General features: G+C 45.5%; 1 protein-coding gene, 1 long non-coding RNA gene and 1 pseudogene across 2 annotated transcripts; 1 reads left to right on the top strand and 2 right to left on the bottom strand.

Annotated features, from left to right (window-relative positions):
• Positions 1 to 497: 497 nt before the first annotated feature.
• On the bottom strand, positions 498 to 2,831 carry LOC115251245 (general transcription factor II-I repeat domain-containing protein 2-like). The gene has a single exon (XM_029842823.1). It carries the CDS (start codon positions 1,967 to 1,969, stop codon positions 1,064 to 1,066), a length of 906 nt encoding a protein of 301 aa, XP_029698683.1. The 5' UTR covers positions 1,970 to 2,831; the 3' UTR covers positions 498 to 1,063.
• A 7,877-nt stretch (positions 2,832 to 10,708) lies between these two features.
• On the bottom strand, positions 10,709 to 14,084 carry LOC115251257 (uncharacterized). The gene is made up of 3 exons (XR_003889826.1): positions 14,054 to 14,084; positions 11,026 to 11,127; positions 10,709 to 10,755 (listed from the first exon to the last, which is right to left on the bottom strand). It is a non-coding gene; the product is annotated as an uncharacterized lncRNA (long non-coding RNA).
• A 4,381-nt stretch (positions 14,085 to 18,465) lies between these two features.
• LOC115251235 (general transcription factor II-I repeat domain-containing protein 2-like) lies at positions 18,466 to 20,214 on the top strand (annotated as a pseudogene).
• The last annotated feature ends 6,418 nt before the right edge of the window (positions 20,215 to 26,632 follow it).

Below are 26,632 nucleotides of genomic sequence, written 5' to 3'. Positions count from 1 at the left end.
GCAATTTTTCATCAAAAAATGGATCAAAGCTACTTTTCATCTTTGTAAATATTCTTTTACTGAGATTCTGTCGCCTGGTGAGGAACAGACGATTCTGAAGAACAATTTTAAGTGAGGGGGGGGATCAGTGGAGATTGATTGATTTGTTTTTACACATTTATGTTGTAATATTTTAAGATGATCATATTGGTCCCCTACTGAAAAAAAAATCTTATTTCCAAAAATTTCATATATCAAACCGCACAGTAGAAATTACGTTAAAAAATGTATCACGTAAAGGCTGATGGGATACATTTTCCGAGTTAGGGTGCTCGCTTGTACTTTTCGCAGTGCATTGTGGGATACATTGAGTGCACTACATAGGGTACAGCGATGCTCACTAACAGTTCGGACTCTATTTCAAAATGGCATCCACACTATTGAGTGCACTATAGGGCAGGGGTGTCAAACTCAAATTCACAGTGCGCCAAAATTAAGAAGTGAAGTAAAGTCACGGGCCAAACTCAATATTTATTGAAAAATTAACTGCAACAGATATGTAATGTTTAACCTTTTCATATGGAAACAAACTTTAGTTTTGCTTAAACACAGAATCTGGAACAACCAACGCTTGATATTACAAACACATGAGAAATTAAATTTTAAATAAAAGACACATCAGTGGTATTCATTTCTTATTGAAATAAATAAATAAATAAAGTATATCTCTCCCCATATCCTTTCAAGTTCCTTTTTAAAGTAAATCTTTTTCAAAGCCAACAACAAAAGAACCAAAAATAATGTCATTCAATAACAATCCAACATTTCAACTATTAACAGACCATGCCTTGCAGTAGAAAAAGTGCATAAGAAACAGATATATTCAAGCTCAGTTTGCTACACTCTGGTTTACTCTGCACATCGGTCTAAGCCAGATACCTGGCATCTTTTCTTAGATGCAAGTTCATCAATGTCTGGGGTCAGGCTCTGAGCTGAGGAAAGCCTCAGGACGGAGTGAAGGTGTTCATCAGTGAGTCGACTTCTGTCAGGTGTTTTGTTCACCTTCATCATAGAGAACAGTTGTTCACATAGATATGTGCTGCCGAACATTGAGAGCATCTGAGCAGCTTGGGTGCGTAATTGAGGCATTGTGTCTGGGAGGAAACATGGAAACCGCGCAGCACCAACAGTCATATTTTGATTTGAGCATGTCATTACATTGGAGTTCAATTAGCTCCATTTGGAGGCTGGTTGGTGCGCTTTTCATGTCGATCGCAAACGGGTTACTGAGCAGTTCAAATCTCCCTTTCTGAGCCTCAAAGTCGGCAAATCGCCGGGAAAACTCGGCGCTGAACGCGTTGATTTTTTCAGCAAACTGTGCGCTAGGCAGCACGGCAGGAGAGATTTGCTCTGCCATGGTTTGGCAGCACGGAAAATGACCCAAGTTTCCTTGCAGCATCTGAGTCTTCCACAGACACAACTTAGTTTTAAAGGCCCTCACTGCTGCGTACATGTCTGTGATGATGTGGCCCCGTCCCTGAAGCTGCAGGTTAAGCACATCGAGATGGCTCACAATGTCAGACAGAAATGCAAGCTCACACAGAAATGTTTTATCTCTCAGCTCTGTTGTGTCCTTCCCTTTGTTTTCCATAAACTGACAGATTTCCTCACGTAGCTCAAAACATCTGTTCAGTACTTTTCCTCTGCTTGGCCATCTCACCTCTGTGTGATAGGGCACATCTCTGTATTCCAAATCCAACTCCTCCAGAAAAGACTTGAACTGCCGGTGATTCAAACCTTTGGCTCTTATGAAGTTGACGACTCGTTTCATAGAGCTCATAACATGTTCCATTTGCAGAGCTTTGCCACAGAGCGCTTCCTGATGTGTGATACAGTGATAAACTAAGTTCACCTGCAGCTTCCTCCCGCATCTTCTCCTGAATCCTGCTGACCAATCCACTCTTTTGACCGCACACCGCGGGTGCACCATCTGTCGTCAGTCCCACAAGTTTATCCCAAGGCAGGCTCATTTCAGTTATACATTTGGATACCTCTTCAAAGATATCTTTTCCTGTGGTGGTGCCATGTATTGATTTTAATCCTAAAAGTTCCTCTGTGATGCACAGGCTCGAGTCTACTCCACGGATGAAGATTGACAGCTGGGCAGTATCAGACATGTGGCTGCTCTCATCCACAGCAGGGGAGTATGCAATAAAATCTTTTCCCTTTTTTATTAGTTGTTCATGTAGATAAGTGGAAAGCTCACACACGCGCTCAGCCACGGTGTTTCTGCTCAGGCTCACATTTATAAATGCTTTTTATCTGGCCACACGATGTCGCAAACTTTGACCATGCACTTTTTGACAAACTCTCCCTCATTACAGGGCCGGGCTGATTTTGCTATCTCTGCTGCCACAATAAAACTAGCCTTTACAGCAGCTTCACTTTTTGATTTTGCTTTCAGGAACATAGACTGCCGGCAAACCAGACTTCTTTTCATCTCCTCCACCTTCTGCAGCTTCTGCTTTACGTCCAGGTCCTTGTACTTTTCATAATATTTTGTTTCATAGTGTCTTCTTGTTATATTCTTTCGTTACAGCCACGTTAGCTCCGCACACAAGACAAACAGGTCTGTCCTTTATATTTTTGAACAGATAATCTGCCTCCCACCTGTTTTAAAAGCTCCTGTTCATCTTTCGTTCGGCCATTTTTGTGGAGGTAAAATTAATTTGTCCGATGTGTCTGGAGCATGGTTGTCAATGACTGTCAACAGAAAAAAGGAGCGCTTGCCGGTTTCGACTGCGCACCAATATACGAGCAAAGCACTGTGGGATTTGTAGTATTAGCGGTACAGTATACACCGCGGGCCAGCTCTAATGCACATTTGATATGATCAGTTTGACACATGTGGTATAGGGGGTGGTTTCAGAAACAGCCAACCTGTCTTAGATGACTTCCTGTCTCCCTCACCATCTACCTCCTCGTTGGCTGGTGTCTACCAGGCACCCTCACCTAGTTTTGTCTAATTTTGGTTACCATCTGTCGGCTTTTTCATTGTCCTTAAATCAATTTATCATGAATAAGTGGTCACCGTGTGGCCCTCCCTCCTGAAGGAACTGGGCACAACACACACACTCAGAAAGTGTGAGGACCCTCGGATGGAATAATGAACATTTTTGAGAATGGTGTTTACCTCAGAGTTTCCAGTCGGCAGTTTGGAAAGTGGAGAAAACCACAGAGCAGCTTCACTCCTGAATCCTGCAGCTGGTTCTGACTCAGGTCCAGTTCTCTGAGATGGGAGGGATTGGACCTCAGCGCCGAGGCCAGAGAGCCACAGCTGATCTCTGATAAACTGCCCTTAATCAATCTGAAAAATGCAGGATAAGGTTATACGGTGTGGGTCTGCATGTTATCTGCGTCAGTACTAAACCTACGTTAGTTCTTAGTTGGGTCGTACCTGAATTCACGATATTACAAGGAATGTTTTTAATGTCGTGCATCACAGCAGTATTGAGAACAGCCTCACTTCACCATCTTAGCAGCTGGTATATACAGTGGTGGTCAAAAGTTTACATACACTTGTAAAGAACATAATGTCATGGCTGTCTTGAGTTTCCAGTTATTTCTACAACTCTGATTTTTCTCTGATATAGTGATTGGAACAGATCCTTCTTTGTCACAAAAAACATTCAGGAAGTTTAGTTATTTTATGATTTTATTATGGGTAAACTGAAAGTGTGACCAAATCTGCTGGGTCAAAAATATACATACAGCAACATGAATGAGCAATTTTGGAGACTTTAACCAGGAAAGTCACTTGGAGCCATTTAAAAGCAGCTGCAGGTTCCAAGAGCAACAGTGCAAACAATTGTTTGTAAGTATAAAGTGCATGGCGCTGTTTTGTCACTGCCACGATCAGGAAGAAAATGCAAGATGTCACCTGCTGCTGAGAGAAAACTGGTCAGGAGGGTGAAGAGTCAACCCAGGAGCACCAAAAATCAGATCTGCCAAGAATTAGAAGCTGCTGGAACACAGGTGTCAGTGTCCACAGTCAAGCGTGTTTTGCATCGCCATGGACTGAGAGGCTGCCGTGCAAGAAGGAAGCCCTTGCTCCAAAAGCGGCACCTTAAGGCTCGACTAAAGTTTGCTGCTGATCACATGGACAAAGATAAGACCTTCTGGAGGAAAGTTCTGTGGTCAGATGAAACAAAAGTTGAGCTGTTTCGCCACAATGCCCAGCAATATGTTTGGAGGAGAAAAGGTGAGGCCTTTAACCCCAAGCACACCATGCCTACCATCAAGCACGGTGGTGGTAGTATTATGCATGATTTACAGAGTCAATGGGACAATGAAGAAGGAGGATTACCTTCAAATTATTCAAGAAAACCTAAAGTCATCAGCCCGAAGGTTGGGTCTTGGGCGCAGTTGGGTGTTGCAACAGGACAATGACCCCAAACACACATCATAAGTGGTAATGGAATGGCTAAATCAGGCTAGAATTAAGGTTTTAGAATGGCCTTCCCAAAGTCCTGACTTAAACCCCATTGAGAACATGTGGACAATGCTGAAGAAACAAGTCCATGTCAGAAAGCCAACAAATTTAACTTAACTGCACGAATTCTGTCAAGAGGAGTGGTCAAAGATTCAACCAGAAACTTGCCAGAAGCTTGTGGATGGCTACCAAAAGTGCCTAATTGAAGTAGAAATGTCCAAGGGACATGTAACCAAATATTAGCATTGCTGTATGTATATTTTTGACCCAGCTGATTTGGTCACATTTTCAGTTTACCCATAATAAAGTCATAAAAGAATCAAACTTCATGATTGTTTTTTGTGACAAAGAAGGATCTGTTCCAATCACTATATCAGAGAAAAATCAGAGTTGTAGAAATAACTGGGAACTCAAGACAGCCATGACATTATGTTCTTTACAAGTGTATGTAAACTTTTGACCACCACTGTAGGTAGAAAAATGAAGACTGACCTGAGCGTCTCCAGTTTACAGTTTGGACTCTCCAGTCCAGAACAGAGCAGCTTCACTCCTGAATCCTTCAGCTTGTTCCCACTCAGGTCCAGTTCTCTGAGATGGGAGGGATTGGACCTCAGCGCCAAGGCCAGAGAGCCACAGCTGATCTCTGATAAACTGCAGTAGTTTAATCTGAAAAATGCAGGATAAGGTTATACGGTGCAGGTCTGCATGTTATCTGCGTCAGTACTAAACCTACGTTAGTTCTTAGTTGGGTCGTACCTGAATTCACGATATTACAAGGAATTTTTTTAATGTCGTGCATCACAGCAGTATTGAGAACAGCCTCACTTCACCATCTTAGCAGCTGGTATATAGGTAGAAAAATGAAGACTGACCTGAGCCTCTCCAGTTTACAGTTTGGACTCTCTAGTCCAGAACAGAGCCGCTTCACTCCTGAATCCTGCAACGTGTTGAAGCTCAGGTCCAGAACCCTCAGATGGGAGAGGTTGGACTTCAGAGCTGAGGCCACAGAATCACAGCTGGTCTCTGATAAACTGCACTCCCTTAGTCTAAAATAACAATTATTTTGAGAGAAGACAAATAAAAATCAACATGTACCAGAGCAAAACACAGCTTACAAGCAACAAACCTCTCGTCCTGCACCGGCTTATCTGCCGTATGTTCGTATTTTGGGTTCTTTCAGGTCGGTTGGACAAGATCTACACCGTATGTAAAGTGTGTGTAGGTCAAAATACCTTCCAAGTTTGTGAAGCCACATTTCTCAAGAGCACTCAGGTCTTGTCAGGAGTTGGGACAAAGCGACCCACTCCTGATAGCTTGTGGGCGATGCTGCAGTGACCCTGCAATCCCTACACTCTCTGGTGAAACCAAATAAAAGGTTTTAGACACTGCTGGATGCTGGAAGGGTGGCTATAGTCTGGACGGATAGTTCCCCTGACTGCACATTTCTCCAACAATGATTGGCAGCTGGTGTCACTTGTTCTCCAGATGAGAGAAGGAAAGAGAGCCACCCCACAGTGTGTTTGATTGCCCCACTGCAAGCTCAATGCTGCCAGAAAACATTGCAGGAGCATCAATTCCCCTCAGGGCATCAACAAGGACCTCAGGAAAAGGTGCAGCTGCCACCTACTAGAGACAAGCACACTGAGCTGAGATTCAAAGCCCTCTCCTCCCAAGAGAAGAGCTTGTTTGTTGGAGGCTCTTCTGGGCGATACCTGGTGCCACAGCTACAGCTCAGCCCGTCTCTGGAGCTGAGGTGGAGCTTAGCAAGTTTCATGGTTCTCCACCACTTCCTCTCGCTGAGGACCTTCTCAGCTGGTGGTTTATGCTCCACCTTCCAAGTTGAGCAGGTGATACTTCTGCATTCCAGCCACCAGTGTCTCTGCAGAAAGAGTCTTCTCTACTGTTTTATATTATATTGTATAAAATTAGGATTTTTGGTTGATGTCTTAGATGTTGTTGACTTTAATAACAGAGAGATTCGAATAGAAGAGAAAATGTATTATTTTATGAACTACTTCCACTACTATTATATACACATACTTCCATATTGTCTTAGATTGCAAGCTGCATTTATTGCATCGTTCATAGAAAGTCATATTTGTGAGGAGAAAAACTCAAATAAGGTCATTTTCTTTAATGACCATTACAAAAGAAGGAGGCGATGAAGAAACAGATTTATATAAAAATGTGTGAAAACTTATGGATGGAAACATTTTTAAAATGGTTGCATTGTGTAGAATCGGTGTAGAATCAACTTGTTGACTTCTGATTTGGACTCCAAACGAAGTGAGGTGCAACAATTGTGGATGCTGAAAGCTTCAGATCTTCATGAAGGTTTCTGTGGTTGGACTGACCTGCTGCCCCTTTAAGAGGGAGGCAGGTTTGGGCTTCTGGCTGGAATGAAGCCACCTAAGATGAGAATGACTGCAGGCTTTCGGTACCAAGGTTTAACAGGGTGCTCACTTCACACTTGGGCTTTTCTCTTTTTTGGGATGGGTTTTCTCAGTAGAGAAGGGGCATGGCACACTGCAGCAGCTTTCTTTTTGGGGTTTCTAGTTTTCCTTCTGATCCTTAAAAGACAGGAAGAACCATTTTTGTTGTCTGAGTTGTCTGAATGTTTGGGCTGTTTTGTGGCCAGCCTAAAATAAAACAAGACAAATCTACAACTGATACTTCCTTTCTAGTCATTGATGACCATCCTCACATGGGACAGATTTCCACAACCAATTTAATACTGCAAATCTATCCTGTGTGGTCTTTTTTCTGAGAACTGTAACACTACGTTTATAACAAAGATCAAACATGTAAACATTTATTGTCTAACTAGTTACACCTGGGAAAGTACTGGATCATCTCTGACTGACCTGAGAGTCTCCAGCTTACAGAGAGGATCCTGGAGAAAACCACAGAGCTGCTTCACTGCTGGATCCTTCAGCTGGTTCCCACTCAGCTCCAGAACCCTCAGATGGGAGGGATTGGACCTCAGCGCCGAGGCCAGAGAGTCACAGCTGATCTCTGATAAACTGCAGTCACTCAGCCTGGAAAAGCAATAAATGGGGCAAATAAAAACACATTTCTAAATATGAAAATGAAGAGAAAAGCAGAAAATGTAAAGAAATTTAGAAAAGACCAACAGAGGCCTCCTGACCTGAGCGTCTCCAGTCTGCAGTTTGGATGCATCATTGCAGAAGACAGTAACTTTACTCCGGCATCTGTCAGGCTTTGGTTCTCGCTTAAGCTCAGCTCCCGTAGATGAGAAGGGTTTGACGTCATTGCTGAGGCCACAACTTCCCAATGACTCTTTGAAAGAAAACTACCAGACAGTCTGTTGTGTATGAAACAAAAATAGTGAGTCAAACTTTGGGATTTCTAATCAACTTATCTGAGAATCTACCTCAACACAAATGTAGCTCATTTCCTGGAAAAGCTAAATTCAACACCGTAGAGCAACAGTTTGAACGACCATCAGATCTGAAATGCAACTGAATTATTCTTAACATTTGTCTTATTTTAGAACAGCTCATAATTACTCAATATTTAAAATGATTGTAGCAAATGGTTTAAAGAAATGTGCATCTTTTTATCTGTCTATCGGCTCTTTGGATATTTTGCATTTCATCCAATTTGTAGGATCGTGCGTCAAGTCTTAATTGAGCGATCCGATCGATGACATCAGTGTCCCTGGTTGCATCGATTGCCCTCAGCTTCTGTTATACCTGCCTGTTTTCCTTCCAGTCATTTTCACCGCACCTTTTTTTGCTAGTGATGAAGTTGCCACCTAACGGGTGTGGAAAGGGTCAAACAACTTTGTGGGTCACATAAAGGCTCCAAACGGAACCGCCACAAAGACCTAAAACACCCATTTAAACCAACGAGGCCGGCTGTTTTTACGTTGAACAAATGAAGCAAAATAGTCACGTGTCATTAGTTAAAATGTGTTTTTCTGTTGTTTGAATACGATGTATACAAACAAACAAAAGTTATTTAATTACATGACAGTAATTTTATTATCGTAAGTTAACTTGTGGCTCCTATTATTCCTGCCTTATGTTGGTTTGTCTGGATTGACCTTTGAACTTATATCCAGCCAGTGTTGAACATTTCTGAATGAATTGTTGTTTTTTTAAATTTATGGACGCTGCAATGGAAATAAAGAATTGAAGGAATGACCACTGGAGGGGGTATTGCTACCTGACATGATCCACTCGCTTGATTTAAACGCCGATGTCCGGCCCCAAAAATCTTTACTTACACGGCCTTCCTGCAGTTCCTCACAGCTGGAATCAGGCGACGTCGTCCCTCCTCTGAGGTGTTGTACTGCAGAAGGTTCAGCTCATCCAGAACCTCCTCTGACATCTGCAGCAGGTAGGCCAGAGCTGAACAGTGGATCTCTGACAGTCTCCTCTCTGATTTCTTCTCTGACTTCAGGAACTCTTGGATCTCCTGATGGACTGACTGATCCTTCATCTCCATCAGACAGTGGAAGATGTTGATGCTTCTGTCTGGGGAGATGTTATCACTGTTCACCTCCTTCAGGTTGTTGAAGACCTTCTGGATGGTTTCTGGGTGGCTGTCCATCTGATCCAACAGTCCACCCAAGATCCTCTGATTGGACTCCAGAGAGAGACCATGAAGGAAGCGAACAAACAAGTCTAGGTGGCCATTTTTACTTTTGAGAGATTTCATTAGTGCTCTCCAGAGGAAGTCATCAAGAGATTTGACTGGATCGTTATTTAACAACCCAACAAACCGGAAAAAGGGGTGTTGTTTCGAATATTTTAGGAAAGACTCCATAATCCTTTTATTGATGGTGTAACGGTGGAACATGTAGACGGCAGCCAGAAACTCCTGAATGCTCAGATGAACAAAGCAGTAGACTGATTTCTGGAAGATCACACTCTCTCTTTTGAAGATCTCTGTACAAACTCCTGAGTACACCGACACCTCAGAGACGTCCAGTCCACATTGCTCCAGGTCTTCTGAGTAGAACATGATGTTTCCTTTCTCCAGATGTTCAAATGCCAGCCACCCCAACTTCAGAAGGAGTTTTTTATCAGCCTTAGTCAGTTTCTCTGGTCTCTGCTTTCCTCCATACTTCTGCTTCTTCCTCTTTATCTGAACCCTTAGGAAGTGTGAGTAGAGGTCAGTCAGGGTTTTGGGCAGCTCTCCTCTCTGGTCTCTGGTCATCATGTCCTCCAGAACTATAGCAGTGATCCAGCAGAAAACTGGGATCAGACACATGATGTGGAGGCTCCTGGAGGCCTTGATGTGTGAGATGATTCTCTTGGACAGATCTTCATCAGTGAACCTCCTCCTGAAGTACTCCTCTTTCTGGGAGTCAGTGAAGCCTCGTACTTCTGTGATCCTGTCAACACACGAGGGAGGAATCTGATAGGCTGCTGCAGGTCTGGAGGTGATCCAGATGAGAGCTGAGGGAAGCAGGTTCCCCTGGATGAGGTTCACCAGGAGCACGTCAACTGACGATACTTGTGTGACATCAGAGATGACCTGATGCTTGTTGAAATGCAGTGTAAATCTGCTTTCATCCAGGCCGTCAAAGATGAACAGAAGTTTCCAGACAGTCAGATCTTCTGCTCTGATCTTCTGTAATGTTGGATGGAAAACATGAAGCAGTGAGAGAAGACTGTGCTGCTCATCTCTGATCAAGTTCAGCTCCCTGCATGAGAGCGGAAGCACCAGACTGATGTCTTGGTTCTCCAAACCTTCTGCCCAGTCCAGACTGAACTTCTGCACTGAGAAGGTTTTTCCAACGCCGGCGACACCGTTGGTCAGAACCACTCTGATGTGTCTCTGTTGCTCAGATAAGACTTTGAAGATGTCCTGGCACTTGATTGGAGTGTCCTGGATGTTCTTCTGGGAGGTTATCTCAAGCTGTCTCACCTCATGTTGTGTGTCCACCTCCTCACTTTGTCCCTCAGTGATGTAGAGCTCAGTGTAGATCTTGTTCAGCAGGGTTCCACTTCCTGCTTCATGAGTTCCTTCAGTCACATGTTCACATCTTCTCTTCAGACTGATCTTATGACCTTCTATCACCTCCTGCAGATCACTTCCTGAAAATAAGCAAACCAATGATTTCCATCTATAATAAATCATCAACACAACTACAAATTCATGACATCACAAGTTCAATTTTATATTGAACAATTTTACTTTGTTTGGGCTTCATTTCAGCATCTCCAGATCTGCTTCCAGATTGTGAACAAGAGGACTCTCCTGGTGGAGCTGACTGGTCCCAGTTTGATAGGATGTGCTCCCCCCTCTCACTGTGAAACACATCTCTATTTGTCCTTTGATTTATAGGATGAAAGAACCTGATCAAGACTCAATATTGTTCCAGCATTTATGTCTGAATTCATCTTTCAGTTTAAACATGATTCTTGTTTCTAATCAACAATATTCTCATTAAGTATGTAACTATATGACTGTCTGAGGTTTAACTGTTAAACATCTCCAATAATAAACTCACAACCTGCTGCTGTTAATGTGACTAACAGCTGGCACACAAACACATCATCACGCTTTAGTTTTCTTACATTTTGTCTGAATTTCTGAAGTTTATTGTATCATCTTTGGACCGGTCACTCTTCAGGGACACCCAGCTGGGCACTGTGGACTCTGCTCTGTCCTCGTCCATCCTGAGGAAACATCAGAAATATAATGAGGCTGTGATGAAGGTAAATAATCTGTAGAGGTTGTAGTTAAATAATCCCAATTCACTGCATTTTTATCAAACAGGAACATTTCAGATCAGGGGGGCCGTTCTTCCCAATCACACCTCTCCAGGTCTCACTGTCGCTGCCGACGTGAGCATTGAAGTCACCCAGGAGGACGAGGGAGCCCCCAGAAGGAGCACTCTCCAGCACTCCCTCTCAGGACTCCAAAAAGGGTGGATACGCTGAACTGCTGTTTGGGTCATAGGATCCGTCCCCCCACCCGAAGGCGAAGGGAGGCTACCCTCTCATCCACCGGGGTAAACTCCAATATACAGGCACTGAGCCAGGGAGCAACCAGAATTGCCACCCCTGCCCGTCGCCTCTCACCATCGGCAACTCCAGGGTGGTAGAGAATCCAACCCCTCTCGAGAAGACTGGTTCCAGAGCCCTTGCTGTGCGTCGAGGTGAGGCCGACTATATCTAGTCGGAACTTCTCAACCTCGCGCACCAGCTCAGGCTCCTTTCCCACCAGAGAGGTGACATTCCATGTCCCTAAAGCCAGTTTATGCAGCCGGGGATCAGACCGCCAAGGTCCCTGCCTTCGGCCGCTACCCAACACACAATGCACCCGACCCCCCCTGGCCCCTCCTGCAGGTGGTGAGCCCACGGGAAGGGGGTCCCATGTTGCCTCTTCGGGCTGTGCCCAGCCGGACTCCATGGGCAGAGGTCCGGCCACCAGGCGCTTACCAACGTGTCCCGGCCCCAGGCCTGGCTCCAGGAGGGGGCCCCGGTGACCCGCATACGGGCAAGGGAAACTTGGCACCAATGTTGTTTTTCTTCATTAGGGGGTCCTGGGCTACGCTTTGTCTGGTCCCTCACCTAGGACCTGTTTGCTATGGGTGGCCCTACCAGGGGCATATAGCCCCAGACAACGGAGCTCCTAGGATCATTGGGACAGGCAAACCCCTCCACCACGATAAGGTGGTAGCCCAGGAGGGTATTGGACTTCTGTGCTTGTCTCAGATTGTCCATAACAAACATCTTGTTCAGGCATAAAGGCGTCCACATGTGCACTTGGCACCAGGACGCCTTAGGCCGCAGATCGATGATCGACTTTGTGGTCGCGTCATCGGATTTGCGGCCGCATGTTCTGGACACTCGGGTGAAGAGGGGGGCGGAGCTGTCAACTGATCACCACCTGGTGGTGAGTTGGCTCCGATAGTGGGGAAGGATGCCGGATAGACCCGGCAGACCCAAACGTATTGTGAGGGTCTGCTGGGAACGCCTGGCGGAATCTCCTGTCAGAAGGAGCTTCAACTCACACCTCCGGGAGAGCTTTGACCATGTCCCGGGGGAGGCGGGGGACATCCGTATCTAAATGGAGAGCTGGAGCACTCTGCAATGATGGATATTGTTGGGAAACTTTAAAATATATGCCTAGGAATTTTTGTGAGATGATGTTAACCCATGTAGGAGAAATGACCAGTTAAAAACAGAAGCAATTTTCAGTTTTAAAAGATTTACCACACTAAAATTAACATGGGAGTTAATGGGAGCGAACGCCTGACATGTTGGTGCACCGTTTCATTTTAAGGACCTGATGAATTTCATTTTTTACGATAGTAGAGGCTAATACCTACAAAATGATGTTTTGTATGGTTGTGAAATGTTCTAAGGCAGAGTTATGTGATTCAGAAAACCTTACTTTAAAGGTGAGATTTGAGGTCCGATACCGAACTTTAAAGGGTGTCACACAAACACGTCATCACACTTTAGTTTTCTTACATTTTGTCTGAACTTCTGAAGTCTATCATTCCATGTTTGGACCGGTCACTCTTCAGGGACACCCAGCTGGGCACTGTGGACTCTGCTCTGTCCTCGTCCATCCTGAGGAAACATCAGAAATAGTGATGAGACTGTGATGAAGGTAAATAATCTGTAGAGGTTGTAGTTAAATAATCCCAATTCACTGCATTTTTATCAAACAGGAACATTTCTAATACTTCTGGATAACAACTGAATTAATAAATCAATGATGTCTCTGTATAATTTTCATGTTTTCAGAGTTTAAGCTGCTTTTTTTAACTGTTCCCTGCAGTGAGAAAAGAACTGGCGCCTTTTCCAGCCCCTCATCCTGCAGCGCTGAATGTGCTCTAAAGTTCTTTCCAGAGCAAACGTCTCTGCACTTGCAGCAACATGTTGTAGTCATGTATCCATGAGGAGAACCGGATACAGGAAACGCCCCCACTTTGATCCCAAAACCCAACTGGTGGCCAGAAATAACACCCACTCCTGCATTTCTTTCACAGTGGTTCCACAACATAGAACAATATACCACTGTGAGAAAACGTGCAACATGAACCAAAAATCCTGTTGGTGTCCTGTGATCCTGTGTGGATTTATTTAGTTATTTATTTTTTAAACTTCATTGTCTTAAATTGGTCCGGCTGAGAGATGTTAACTTGCACACGATTAGATGTTGTTTGACAGGTAATACCAAAATATCCAGCTGTAACCTGGACTGTTGAACAACTGTAATAACTCTCAGAGCTTTTGACCCAAAATGTCACTCTTCCTGCTTCGTCTGAACAGAATACTTTCACTTTTAAAACCTAATCAACAGCTTTATGGCGTATATATTACTACCATTAAAGCATTCTGGGAGGGTTTAAAGTTCTTTTAGGATCAGTAGCAAAGAGCAGAAACATAAACTAAACTTCACTTAGAAAGACTATTCAACTATAACTAAAGCCAGACTATAAGAAAGTTAAATAAGACCTATTAATTTATAATGTATAATGATGTTTTGTGCTAAAACTAAATATAACGTCTAGTTGATTCAAATCTTGATTTTATCTCCAAACACAACTGTCAATTCTTTTCAATAATGCTCTTCGTTTACACTCACCTTGTCGGTCTTCAGTCTTCCTGCTTAGTCTGAAAGGAATACTTTGAAAAACTGGTTTGTTGGGTTCCCAGTTTCTGGGACCGTTGTTGCTGGTGTCTACCTGCAGGGGGCGTGGAGGAGCCGCTCATCAGCCACAGCTGGCCCCGCAGACACACGCACCTGCGGTCTCTCTTCAATCTCCCGTTAGATTTAAGGACAGAACTCCCGTCTGCCAGCGGCGGAGTGTTTTCGTCCTCATCGCCAAACCCTGACTTCTGTGGCTTGACTATTTTGGAGAGTTTTCCTAGCGGACTTGTTGTGGACTCAGTCGAGGTCTCTCCGCCTCTCTGAGAACGCGGACCGAACTGTTCTTGTTCACTTTAAAATAAAGACGCTTTTCGGACACCATTCTCCACCATTATTCAACCTGGTTAAATAAATACAATTCATGATGCTTCACAGATTTTGAAAAACTTGTAAAAGCAGCATATTTCTGCAGCCCTGGAGTCCAGGATAATAAAGCCAGCCGTGAGCACCACGAAGAGATGGACCAGTGAGGCTGTGGAGGAGCTGCGCACGTGCTTGGATACAACTGACTGGGACATGTTTAAAGGGGCCACACATGACCTGGATGAGTACACGGACACTGGGACCTCATATATCCACTTTTGTGAGGAGCGCATTCTACCAACGCGCACTAGGGTGAGTTACTCCAATGACAAGCCCTGGTTCACACCGAGACTCAGACAGATCAGGAAAGGAAAGGAAGCAGCGCTGAAAAGTGGAGACAGAGACTGCTACAGAGAGGCCAAATACCGGTTTAGCAAGGAACTGAGGAGAGCTAAATCTGTGTATTCGGAGAAACTTCAGCAGCAGTTTACTGCTAACGACTCTGCTTCTGTGTGGAGGCCTGAGGCAGATCACCGACTACAGGCCTCAGGCTTCAAAGGGTCAGGACGACAAAGCCCTTTGGCAGAGCCTGTCCCTCCACTATGCCCAACACCTCCCCCCCCCAGGGCCACTGCCCCCATGGACCTCACTCCATCAAAGGCAGTCCCCTCCTCCTCCCCCCCTCCACTCACCATCAGTCCCCCCCATCACTTACCACCAGTTCCCCCCTCCTCCCCCCCCTCCATTCACCATCAGTCCCCCCCATCACTTACCACCAGTTCCCCTCCTCCCCCCCTCCACTCACCACCAGCCCCCCCCCATCACTTACCACCAGTCCCCCCCCCCTCCTCGCCCCTGGCCCGGACGGCGTGTCTCCCTCCACCCTGAGGCACTGCGCAGAGGAGCTGACTCCTGTCTTCACAGACATCTTCAACTCCTCCCTGGAGTCGTGCCAGGTGCCAGCCTGCCTCAAAACCTCAACCATCGTCCCTGTCCCCAAGAAGCCACGGATCACTGGGCTTAACGACTACAGACCTGTGGCGCTCACCTCTGTAGTCATGAAGTCCTTAGAGCGCCTGATCCTGCCACACCTCAAGTCCATCACCACCCCCCTCCTGGATCCACTGCAGTTCGCCTACAGAGCCAACAGATCTGTGGACGATGCGGTCAACCTGGCCCTTCACTCCATCCTGCAGCATCTGGACTCCCCGGGAACCTACGCGAGGATCCTGTTCGTGGACTTCAGCTCTGCATTCAACACCATCCGCCCCGCTCTGCTGCAGGACAAGCTGTCCCAGCTTAGTGTGCCTGCCTCCCTCTGCAGGTGGCTCACTCACTTCCTGACGGATCGGAGGCAGTATGTGCGGCTGGGGAAGACTGTCTCGGACTCTGTCTCCATCAGCACTGGATCACCCCAGGGCTGTGTACTTTCCCCCCTGCTCTTCTCCCTGTATACAAACTGCTGCACCTCAAGCCACCAGTCTGTCAAGCTGATCAAGTTTGCGGATGACACCACCCTCATCGGGCTCATCTCCAATGGCGATGAGACTGCCTACAGGAGGGAGGTGGCTTGACTGGTGTCCTGGTGCGGACACAACAACCTGCAGCTGAACGCTCAGAAGACAGTGGAGATGATTGTGGACTTCAGGAAAGTCACAGCCCCTTTGCCCCCCCTTGCCCTCATAGACTCCCCCATCACCATCGTGGACTCCTTCCGCTTCCTGGGCACCACCATCACCCGGGACCTTAAGTGGGAGCCAACCATCAGCTCCCTCATCAAGAAGGCCCAGCAAAGGATGTTCTTCCTACGGAAGCTGAGGAAGCTCAAACTGCCTCCCAGGATGTTGGCGCAGTTTTATACGGCCATCATCGAGTCCATCCTCACCTCCTCCATCCTCACCTCCTCCATCACCGTGTGCTATGCTGGTGCCACCGCCAGGGACAGACTGAGGCTGCAGCGCGTCGTGCGCGCTGCCGAGAAGGTGATGGGCTGCAGGCTCCCATCCATCCAGGACCTGTATATCTCCAGGACCCGGAGGTGTGCAGGTTGGATCACGGCCGACCCTTCCCACCCTGGTCACGGACTGTTTTCCCCCCCTCCCCTCAGGCAGGAGACTACGGTCTATTCGGACCAGAACCTCCCGCTACACAAACAGCTTCTTCCCCTCTGCCATCAGGCTGCTGAACACCAAGTGACTTATCACTTAAGCACCATGTACAGCAGCCAGTCGGACTCACGAACAATACATTACTCCTGCATGGACCTGCACTATTTCTTACCACTCACTATTTATGTATATACTGTATATAAGTTTTATTTTATTTATCTTATTCTAGTGTGGTCTTCTTTATGTTGAATGTCGCAGCGGCACACCATGACAAATTCCTAGTTTGTGTAATACTGTGTATTACATGAACAATGGCAATAAACCTGCTTCTGATTCTGATTCTGAGAGGTCAGAATGTGTCGGAGCGCGTTTAACTATTGTCTGCAGTTCCACGCGTGGCCACCGGGTAGCGGTAAAGCATCACATCATATTTCTCCTTTTTGGAACTTCTTCAGGTGCGTTGAGCTTTAAATCTTCACCTGTCGCTCCCTTTAAGCTCTAAACTTTGCGGTTCTGTGTGTAGTTTGTTGGTTTAAATATTTTTGATGAATTCTGATGACGACTGAAACTGTGTCACACATTTAAATTATTTATTGTCATTTTTGGGCCTAAACTGGACCAGTTCTGTGAGCTGTTTTGCTTTTTCTGTGGACCAGATGTTCCAGGCAGGTTCCATCATCGGACACAGACGGAGACAGGTCACGTGACAACAGTCAGCCTTTAGTTCTTTATTACAGGAGGATCTGGTTTATATACAGACACGAATCTGCAAAATACTAAAAAGTATATGAACCCAAAGTACTAAAAAGTCTACATCCACGCACACGCCTGTATTAAGTGTTTATACACACGTTTGAATGAAATGGTTTCATCAGCGCTGCCGGGGGCTGAGCAGGCTTCATAAATCTGAAGCTCTGAGATCCTTTAAAGATCTCCTGGAATCAGCAGATGGGGGTTTGATCAAAAACTGTAAGAATCAGTCAAGCTATCAAATCTTGACTCAGTCCAAGCGTGAACCAGTCCATCCAGAGCTGATTATGGCTCAGCCAGGAGGAAAGCACGGCCTGGGGGGGTTCATATGAAGCAGGCACACTCTGGCTCTATTGCTACTGAAAACAGCCCTTCAGCACAGCAGCCTGAAATACAGTTCTGGAGAGCACCTGTTCCCAACAGAACCTGTTTAAAACGGGACCAGTAAAGATGCCCGGCGTGACCACGACCACGGGGAGAGAGGGGGGGGGGGCAGAGACAGGCGGTAACGCCGCTGCCCACCGATTCACCTGGAAACAACAAAAACCCCAGCAGCTTGGACCCAATATGGCAGCGTGTTCCTCAAAAACGCTCCTCAAACTCTCCCCACAGCTTCATTGCTAAACAGGATTTGGGTTTTTTTGTCCGTGCTAAATGGAAAGTGTTTGTCCTTTGGTGGTCCAACAGGACCACGATTTGGATGGATGGATGATTTGATGTTATTGAGAATAAAAACAGCTGAAAATGGAAGCGGAGATGTTTCAGAGCACCAGAGTTCAGAAAGAGTTTCTAATCAAACACCGCCTGTTCTGAATGATGAATGGATGAATTTTTATTTAATTTAGACTAATTTAGACTAATTTTAACATCCTTTATGCCAGTTCCATAGAGCGTACGCGTGCACACACACTAGCAAAGATGATATCCAAACAGCCAAATAAATGGAGTCGAAAGAAATCATTTAAAGCTCATATGTCAGAGTCAAGGTCGAGGGTTTTCTATGGCCCCCGGGATGATATTGATTTATTATTAGAACCGGCCCGCAGGCTGCAGATGTTTTACACAGGCCAATACTACATTTCCCACAATGCAACGGTGACAGTCTGAGCGGGAGGTGGCTTCATTTCATTATTTATCAGTAGTCATTAGCATAACAGCAAAAGTGAACTTTCAGATACCCATAAAATGGCAAAACGGAAGGTGGACACTGAGAACCGGGGGTTCAAACAAGGTGGGAGTGGGAGTACATGTTCACGGAGGCAGCTGGGAAACCTGGGTGTCTTCTGTGTGGAGAAAGGGTGGCGGTAATGAAAGAATATCATCTGAGACGGCATCATGAAACTAAACACGCGGACAAAGACAAGAATATGGACATGGAACAAAAGCTACAGAAGGTTGAGGAATTAAAACCAGGCCTCAAATCTGGACAGGCTCTGTTCAGAAAAGCCAAATCTCAAAGCGAGGCTGCTGTCAAGGCCAGTTTGATTCTGGCAGAAGAGATCGCTCAATCAGCCCGGCCATTTCCAGAGGGGGATTCCATCAAACACTGCATGCTTAAAGTTTGTGAGCAAGTTTGCCCAGACAAAAGGCAACTCTTTTGAAACGGGAGCCTGAGCAGAAACACCATTGTTGTCCCTCAATCTAAAAGAGCAGCTGGAGAAAAAGGGGAAAGATTTCATGGCATCTTCCCTGGCTGTGGATGAGAGCAGCGACATTAGAGGGGACTCCAGCCTCAACGTGACAGAGGAGTTTCTGGCGTTGCGTCCTGTGCACGGCACAACCACAGGACAGGATTTGTATGAAGAGGTGTCAAGATGTGGAAATGAGATGGAGCTGCCTCGGGAAAAACTGGTGGGTTGGACAACAGACGGAGCAGCTGCCATGTGTGGACACAGGAGTGGACTGGTGGCCAAGATACGGGAGAAGATGCAGGAGGAAAACGTTACGGCTGAACTGACAGCTCATCATTGCATCATACACCTGGAATCGTTGTGTGCTGAAGCCCTGAACATGGAACATGGAATGTTCACCATCACACACGCAGTGAACTTTATCAGAGCCAAAGGTTTAATTCAGCACCAGTTCAAGGTGTTTCTGAGCCAGTGGCAAACGCAGCATGGTGATTTGCCCCATCACACTGAGGTGCGATGGCTAAGCCAGGGAAAGGTGCTGCAAAGATGTTTCCAGCTTCCTGAGGAGATCGGATGTTCTTGGACAGCAAAGGGAAAGACACGACTCAACTCCCAGACCAAAGGTTCTTGTGTGAAACGGCTTTTCTGTGTGACATTCCGAGTCATCTGAATGCAATGAAGCTGCAGCTGCAGGGTCGGGGTGGTGTCCCCTCTGATATGTACAGCACAGTGAAGGCCTTTAGAACCAAACGGACTCTGTGGGAGGCACAGATGCACAAAGGAAACTTGAGCCACTTTCCCAGCTGCCAGACCCTGAAAGAGAAGCTCTCTACCAGTGTGTTCCCGAGCGCACAGTTTGCTGATTAAATGAGTGTTCTCGCCGCTGACTTCCCACGCCGAGTCACTGACTTAAAAGCACCAAAAAGCAGGTTTGAACTGCTCAGCCGTCCGTTTGAGGTTGAGGTGGAAAGCTCAGCACCAAAGCTCCAAATGGAGGTGATTGAGCTCCAATGCAGTGATGCCCTGAAGGCAACACATGGGGCAGTGGGTGCTGCGGAGTTTGCCCGTTTCCTCCCCGACACACATCCAGGCTGCTCCAACGTTGCCTGTGTTTGGCAGCACAGACCTGCGGGAACAACTGCTTTCTTTGATGAAGCTGAACACAACATCACACAGAAGTGGACTTCCTGCTGAACACCTTCACTCAATTGTGAGGAGTTCCTCAGCTCAGAGCCGGACCCCCAACATTGATGAACTCGTCCAAAAGATGAGACACCACCAAGTATCAGCCTCAAACAAGTGAACATTAAGCTGCAATAACACATTTACAATTATTACTCAGCTCAAGTTTAAAAGTTCAATATTTTTCACTGCACATGTGCCTTTTCCTTGAAGAAAGTGTTGTTTTTGCTTCATAGATTTTTGCACTTTATGTTATTGTATTTCAATCCAATTATGTTCTAAAAATATTTCAGTTGAGTGAATGATAGAAAATTGCTGTTATAATTTTTTTCTTTGAAGTAAATTTAGCCCACTTTTGCTAAATGAGAAAATATACTGATGGTGCCTTGAATAATACCGCTTCATTCATTTACTGTTCATGTTATGGGGATTTTTATAGAAAGCAAATTTGTCTTTTGTGCCTCTTGAAAATTAAAAATGACTGACAGAGCCATAAGAAACTATTGCTTTATTTATCTGATCATATTGTAAAATATTTGTTAGGTTTTCAGTTGGTTCAGTTTGCTTCACTAGACCAGGGGTCACCAACACGTTGCCCGCGGGCACCCGGTCGCCCGTCAGAACCACCTGAGTCGCCCACCGGCCTGTTCTAAAAATAGCTCAAATAGCACCACTGACCAATGAGCTGCATCTAATTTATTTTTTTTGCGATTCTTGTTTAAATCACACTTACAAACTGGAAAAAACAATATATTAAAAAAAATGTTTAATATAAATGAACTACGACCTAGTATAGTTCAAAGGTCAGTATGATGCGCATGACCAAAACGTAGCGTCTACGCAGATCGCTACGACCAAACAGCCGAGCGGGCGCAGCCAAAACGAGGAGATGACTGACCCATAAAAAGATGGCAGAAAAAAGAAAGAAGACAGATCATTTTCAACACAAAAGTTTCTTTCTCCACAAGAGAAGAACTTCTCACACTACTGCCCCTAAAGACAACTACGAGGGGAGTTGACACATATAACGAGGGGAGTTGACACATATAACGAGGGGAGTTGACACATATAACGAGGGGAGTTGACACATATAACGAGGGGAGTTGACACATATAACGCGGTGAAGGAGTTTTTGCTGGAGAAAAAAGTGCCGCTGGAAAAGCTGGTATCAGTGACGACAGACGGGGCTCCTGCTATGAGCGGCCCACTACAGACGGGGCTCCCGCTGTGAGCGGCCCGCTACAGACGGGGCTCCCGCTGTGAGCGGCCCGCTACAGACGGGGCTCCCGCTGTGAGCGGCCCGCTACAGACGGGGCTCCCGCTATAAGCGGCCCGCTACAGACGGGGCTCCCGCTGTGAGCGGCCCGCTACAGACGGGGCTCCTGCTGTCTGTAGGCCACAGCTCAGAACATTCAAGGTTCTGTTGGAGGAGCTGCCAACTGAATATGGTGACCTGCTCCTACACACAGAAATCCGATGGCTCAGCAGGGGACGGATTTTGCTTCCTTTTTTGTCACTTTTGAGTGAAAAAGAGTTCATGCAGTCCAGAGGGGAAGACGCCGCACTGCTGGAGGACACTGACTGGACACTGGACCTTGCATTTTTAACGTTTTACTGGGAAACGGAACAGTTTGAACTGGGAGCTGCAAGGCAAAGGTGAGACTGTTGCTGAGAGGATCAGTGCTGTAAATGCATCTAAAGCCACGATGAACATTTTCTCTGTGCATTTACAGACAGAAGGTGCTGCACTTCCCCTCTGTGCAGATGGTGCTGAGAGACAACGCTTCTGCATGTGAGGCTTTGGACTAAAGCGCAGAAAAGTGCTCTCAGCTCATAAAAAGACTTGGGCAAGAGTTTGAGAACAGGTTTTGTGACCTGGATCAGCTTGAGCCATGTGTGTCATTCATTTCTAACCCTTTCATGAACGTGGACATATCATGCATTGCTCAGCAGTTCAGTGCAACCTTCAGCCTGGATGCTGCACAGATGCAAATTGAAATTGGAACATTGTGAAATGAGCTGCAGCTCAAAGCCTCTCAGGCTGCACCAAACTTTTGGTGCCTTGTTGACACAGAAAAGTACAGTGGTGTATGTACAGCAGCTATGGAGGTTGCAAGCCTTTTTGGTTCGACCTCTCTTTGTGAATCAGCCTTTTCTGACATGAACTTCATCAAGAACCAACACAGAAGACGCCTCCCTGATGCACATCTGCCAGACTCACTCAGAGCTGCACTGTCAAGTTCCCCACCAGAGGACAACACACTGGTAACCGCAGCAACGCCAGGCTTCCCCCCAACGGACAAAGAAACGGACACCAGATTTGGTGTCTCCTTCAGAATTTGTTAAATGTGTTTGTAAAATGTGACAATTGTTTATGTTAAAATGTTCATGTGAAAAAATCTGCAGACTCAAGTGTGAAGTTCAAAACGTAATCAGATTCATTTTAAAATCTGAAAGTTTATTTTTGTATTTTACATGATTTATTTGTACAAACGTGGTGCAAAGTAATTCATGATTTGTTAAAAACTGTCAGTGGCTGGTAAAAATGGGACATTGTGATTTCCTAGGACTGTTGGAGAAGTGATAATTTTAAAATGGTTTTGAACATTTTTTTGCAATTTGAAAAACAAAATATAGAAATAAAGTGTTGCATATTGATATTTATCTGTTCCCGATCTTGTTAAATCATTGTTGATATTGATTGTGAGAAATCATTAACATGATCAGTGTCTTTGCAGAGATGAATATCATTAACTATTAATAATGACATTTAGTTAAAGGTAAATTGAGCAAATTGGCTATTTCAGAAGTGTGTATCAAACTGGTAGCCCTTCACATGATTCAGCACCCAGGAAGTAGCTCTCCGTCTCAAAAAGGTTGTTGACCCCTGCACTAGACTATATGCAGTCATTTTAAAAATTTCCAATGAACATTGGATCAGTCTGGCCCTCGGCTTGGAGCTACATTTTTTATTTGGCCCTCCGTCCATTTGACTTTGACACCCCTGATTTAAATGAATCAGGATGTTTCCATCAGTGGTTAAAAATCCGGTGAATGTGATCATCAAAATGCACAAATTCTGTCTTAAATCAGTATCAGCCGTCTTTGTTCATTTAAATATATGGAGCAGTGATCCAGGATTAAACGTTGCTGTTGTCCAAGATTACTGACTGATCCATGATGTGTAACAGATTTCTATTATATCGATTAACGTGAATGTTTGCATTGAAATTTGACAGAAATCTGCAGAATGTAAACTGTATAAAAGTTACCTTTCACAGAAACAGTTGCAGTCTCATTATGGGCTGTAACTGGAGGAGCTCCAGCTTATGTCATTAGAACCTACATGATTCATTTTATTCATGCTTTTACCAGGTAAAAATGTACCTTTTCTGCCCCCAATAAAAGAGTTCCTCTGGTAATGACTTTTATTAGCACATGGGCAAACAGGAACTCAGGCAGACACTAAGGAAACACAGGAAATAATCCGTTCTTCAGGCTCAGGGCCCACACAAAGTCTATGGGTTGCAGGCTCGGGGAGTGGGTCGAGCAGAGCCGGAATGCGGAACCAAGGGGGAAGGACGTAAATCCTCGGAACCGTGCAGTTCCGCTGACAGCGGGCAGGAGTGACAGAAAGGGGCTTACAGGAGAGGAGGCTGACGATGTAGCGGAGCAGACTGGGGACGAGCAGCAGCGAAGTCGGGGCCAGGCGGAGAAGTCAAAACCAGGTGAGCAGACAGGAACCAGAAACGCTGAGGCAGAAGTCGTAGTCAGGGGCAGAAAGCAGGTAGGTTGTCCAGGGAACAGGCGAGGCAGGCAGAACGAAGACAGGCAGGGTCGGTAACGGGGAATCCAGCAGGGAAATAACACTGGAGAGTCTCGCATCAAGGCAGAAGAACAATCTGGCAAAGAGTGAGAGTGCAGGGGAGGCTGATAGCAGGGCTGATTGGGAATGAGCTGCAGCTGTGCTGCAGGTGAGTGGAGCAGAGGCAGAGGAACAGGAGGGAACTGGGGGAATGGAGCTGTGACAAACGGTGATCTACATGTAGCTATATGTAGCTATAGCGTCATTGGCCTCCACTCCAGCCGCTCCTGGTAGTTCCTCAAAAACACTGAGTTTTTAGTGGATGCACAATCTGTGGAAGCCAACATAGAAACTTCTGAAGAGCCAAAGTTCTTGCAACAAAAATATAGTCCCCAATTAGGTTGTTTTGTTATCACACGACCTCGTCCCCATTATCTTAAGAGAATATAAAAGAATGAGTGGCGATAGAAAAGAGAATGAGACGTTTTTGGCGCGTGTCGCTCTTGATTTTGTGTTTATTTTTGCAGTAAACCTAAAGGAGGCCTTTTCACTTTATGTTTGATTCCATTTAAGCTGATATTCCATTCTTGACATCTTTAAATTTACAGTATTCATGGGAGCTTTATTTGGTCATTTTGCTTCTTTTTATTTACTATTTCCCACATTTATTATTTGTTTTTATTAGATTGCAATAAATCATATAACATTGAACAGACTGACTAAAGTCAAATGACCTGCGGTTCCCACCGATAGCCGTCATTCTGATGGGTTTTTGCTGGCTGCAGCTGAAATATTCCAATGCTCCATGTCACAGATACAGTAAATACTAAACCCTAAAGATTCTGAAGGCATGATGTAAAATAGTAACGTATAATACAGACATTTGAAGAGACAATTAAGAGAATGTTTTCATGCTTATAAGAGTGGCCGAGGAGACATTTAGAACTTTATAAAGAAGCATTGTGTGATACCAGGAACTACCAGGCTCATCTTTAAAGGCACAACCTGTCTTAGATGACTTCCTGTCTCCCTCACCATCTCCCTCCTCGTTGGCTGGTGTCTACCAGGCACCCTCACGTAGTTTTGTCTAATTTTGGTTACCATCTATCGGCTTTTTCATTGTCCTTAAATCAATTTATCATGAATAAGTGGTCCCCGTGTGGCCCTCCCTCCTTAAGGAACTGGGCACAACACACACACTCAGAAAGTGTGAGGACCCTCGGATGGAATAATGGACATTTTTGAGAATGGTGTTTACCTCAGAGTTTCCAGTCGGCAGTTTGGAAAGTGGAGAAAACCATAGAGCAGCTTCACTCCTGAATCCTGCAGCTGGTTCTCACTCAGGTCCAGTTCTCTGAGATGGGAGGGATTGGACCTCAGCGCCGAGGCCAGAGAGTCACAGCTGATCTCTGATAAACTGCACTTAATCAATCTGAAAAATGCAGGATAAGGTTATACGGTGCAGGTCTGCATGTTATCTGCATCAGTACTAAACCTACGTTAGTTCTTAGTTGGGTCAGACCTGAATTCACGATATTACAAGGAATTTTTTTAATGTGGTGCATCACAGCAGTGTTGAGAACAGCCTCACTTCACCATCTTAGCAGCTGGTATATAGGTAGAAAAATGAAGACTGACCTGAGCCTCTCCAGTTTACAGTTTGGACTCTCCAGTCCAGAACAGAGCAGCTTCACTCCTGAATCCTGCAACGTGTTGAAGCTCAGGTCCAGAACCCTCAGATGGGAGAGGTTGGACTTCAGAGCTGAGGCCACAGAATGACAGCTGGTCTCTGATAAACTGCAGTCACTTAGTCTAAAATAACAATTATTTTGAGAGAAGACAAATAAAAATCAACATGTACCAAAGCAAAACACAGCTTACAAGCAACAAACCTCTCGTCCTGCACCGGCTTATCTGCCGTATGTTCGTATTTTGGGTTCTTTCAGGGTGGTTGGACAAGATCTACACCGTATGTAAAGTGTGTGTGGGTCAAAATACCTTCCAAGTTTGTGAGACCACATTTCTCAATAGCACTCAACTCTTGTCAGGAGCGACCCACTCCTGATAGCTTGTGGGTGATGCTGCAGCGACCCTGCAATCCCTACACTCTCTGGTGAAACCAAATCAAAGGTTTTAGACACTGCTGGATGCTGGAAGGGTGGCTATAGTCTGGACGCAGAGTTCCCCTGACTGCACATTTCTCCAACAATGATTGGCAGCTGGTGTCACTTGTTCTCCAGATGAGAGAAGGAAAGAGAGCCACCCCACAGTGTGTTTGATTGCCCCACTGCAAGCTAAATGCTGCCAGAAAACATTGCAGGAGCATCAATTCCCCTCAGGTCATCAACAAGGACCTCAGAAAAAGGTGCAGCTGCCACCTACTAGAGACAAGCACACTGAGCTGAGATTCAAAGCCCTCTCCTCCCAAGAGAAGAGCTTGTTTGTTGGAGGCTCTTCTGGGCGATACCTGGTGCCACAGCTCCAGCTCAGCCCGTCTCTGGAGCTGAGGTGGAGCTTAGCAAGTTTCATGGTTCTCCAGCACTTCCTCTCGCTGAGGACCTTCTCAGCTGGTGGTTTCTGCTCCACCTTCCAAGTTGAGCAAGTGATACTTCTGCATTCCTGCCACCAGTGTCTCTGCAGAAAGAGTCTTCTCTACTGTTTTATATTATATTATAGAAAATTAGGATTTTTGGTTGATGTCTTAGATTTTGTTGACCAAAAGCAGGTTTTTCTT

Source organism: Takifugu rubripes, chromosome 10, assembly GCF_901000725.2.
Source record: "Takifugu rubripes chromosome 10, fTakRub1.2, whole genome shotgun sequence".
In the NCBI taxonomy this organism is placed as follows: domain Eukaryota; kingdom Metazoa; phylum Chordata; class Actinopteri; order Tetraodontiformes; family Tetraodontidae; genus Takifugu; species Takifugu rubripes.
This window is presented reverse-complemented; position numbering and strand designations above follow the sequence as displayed.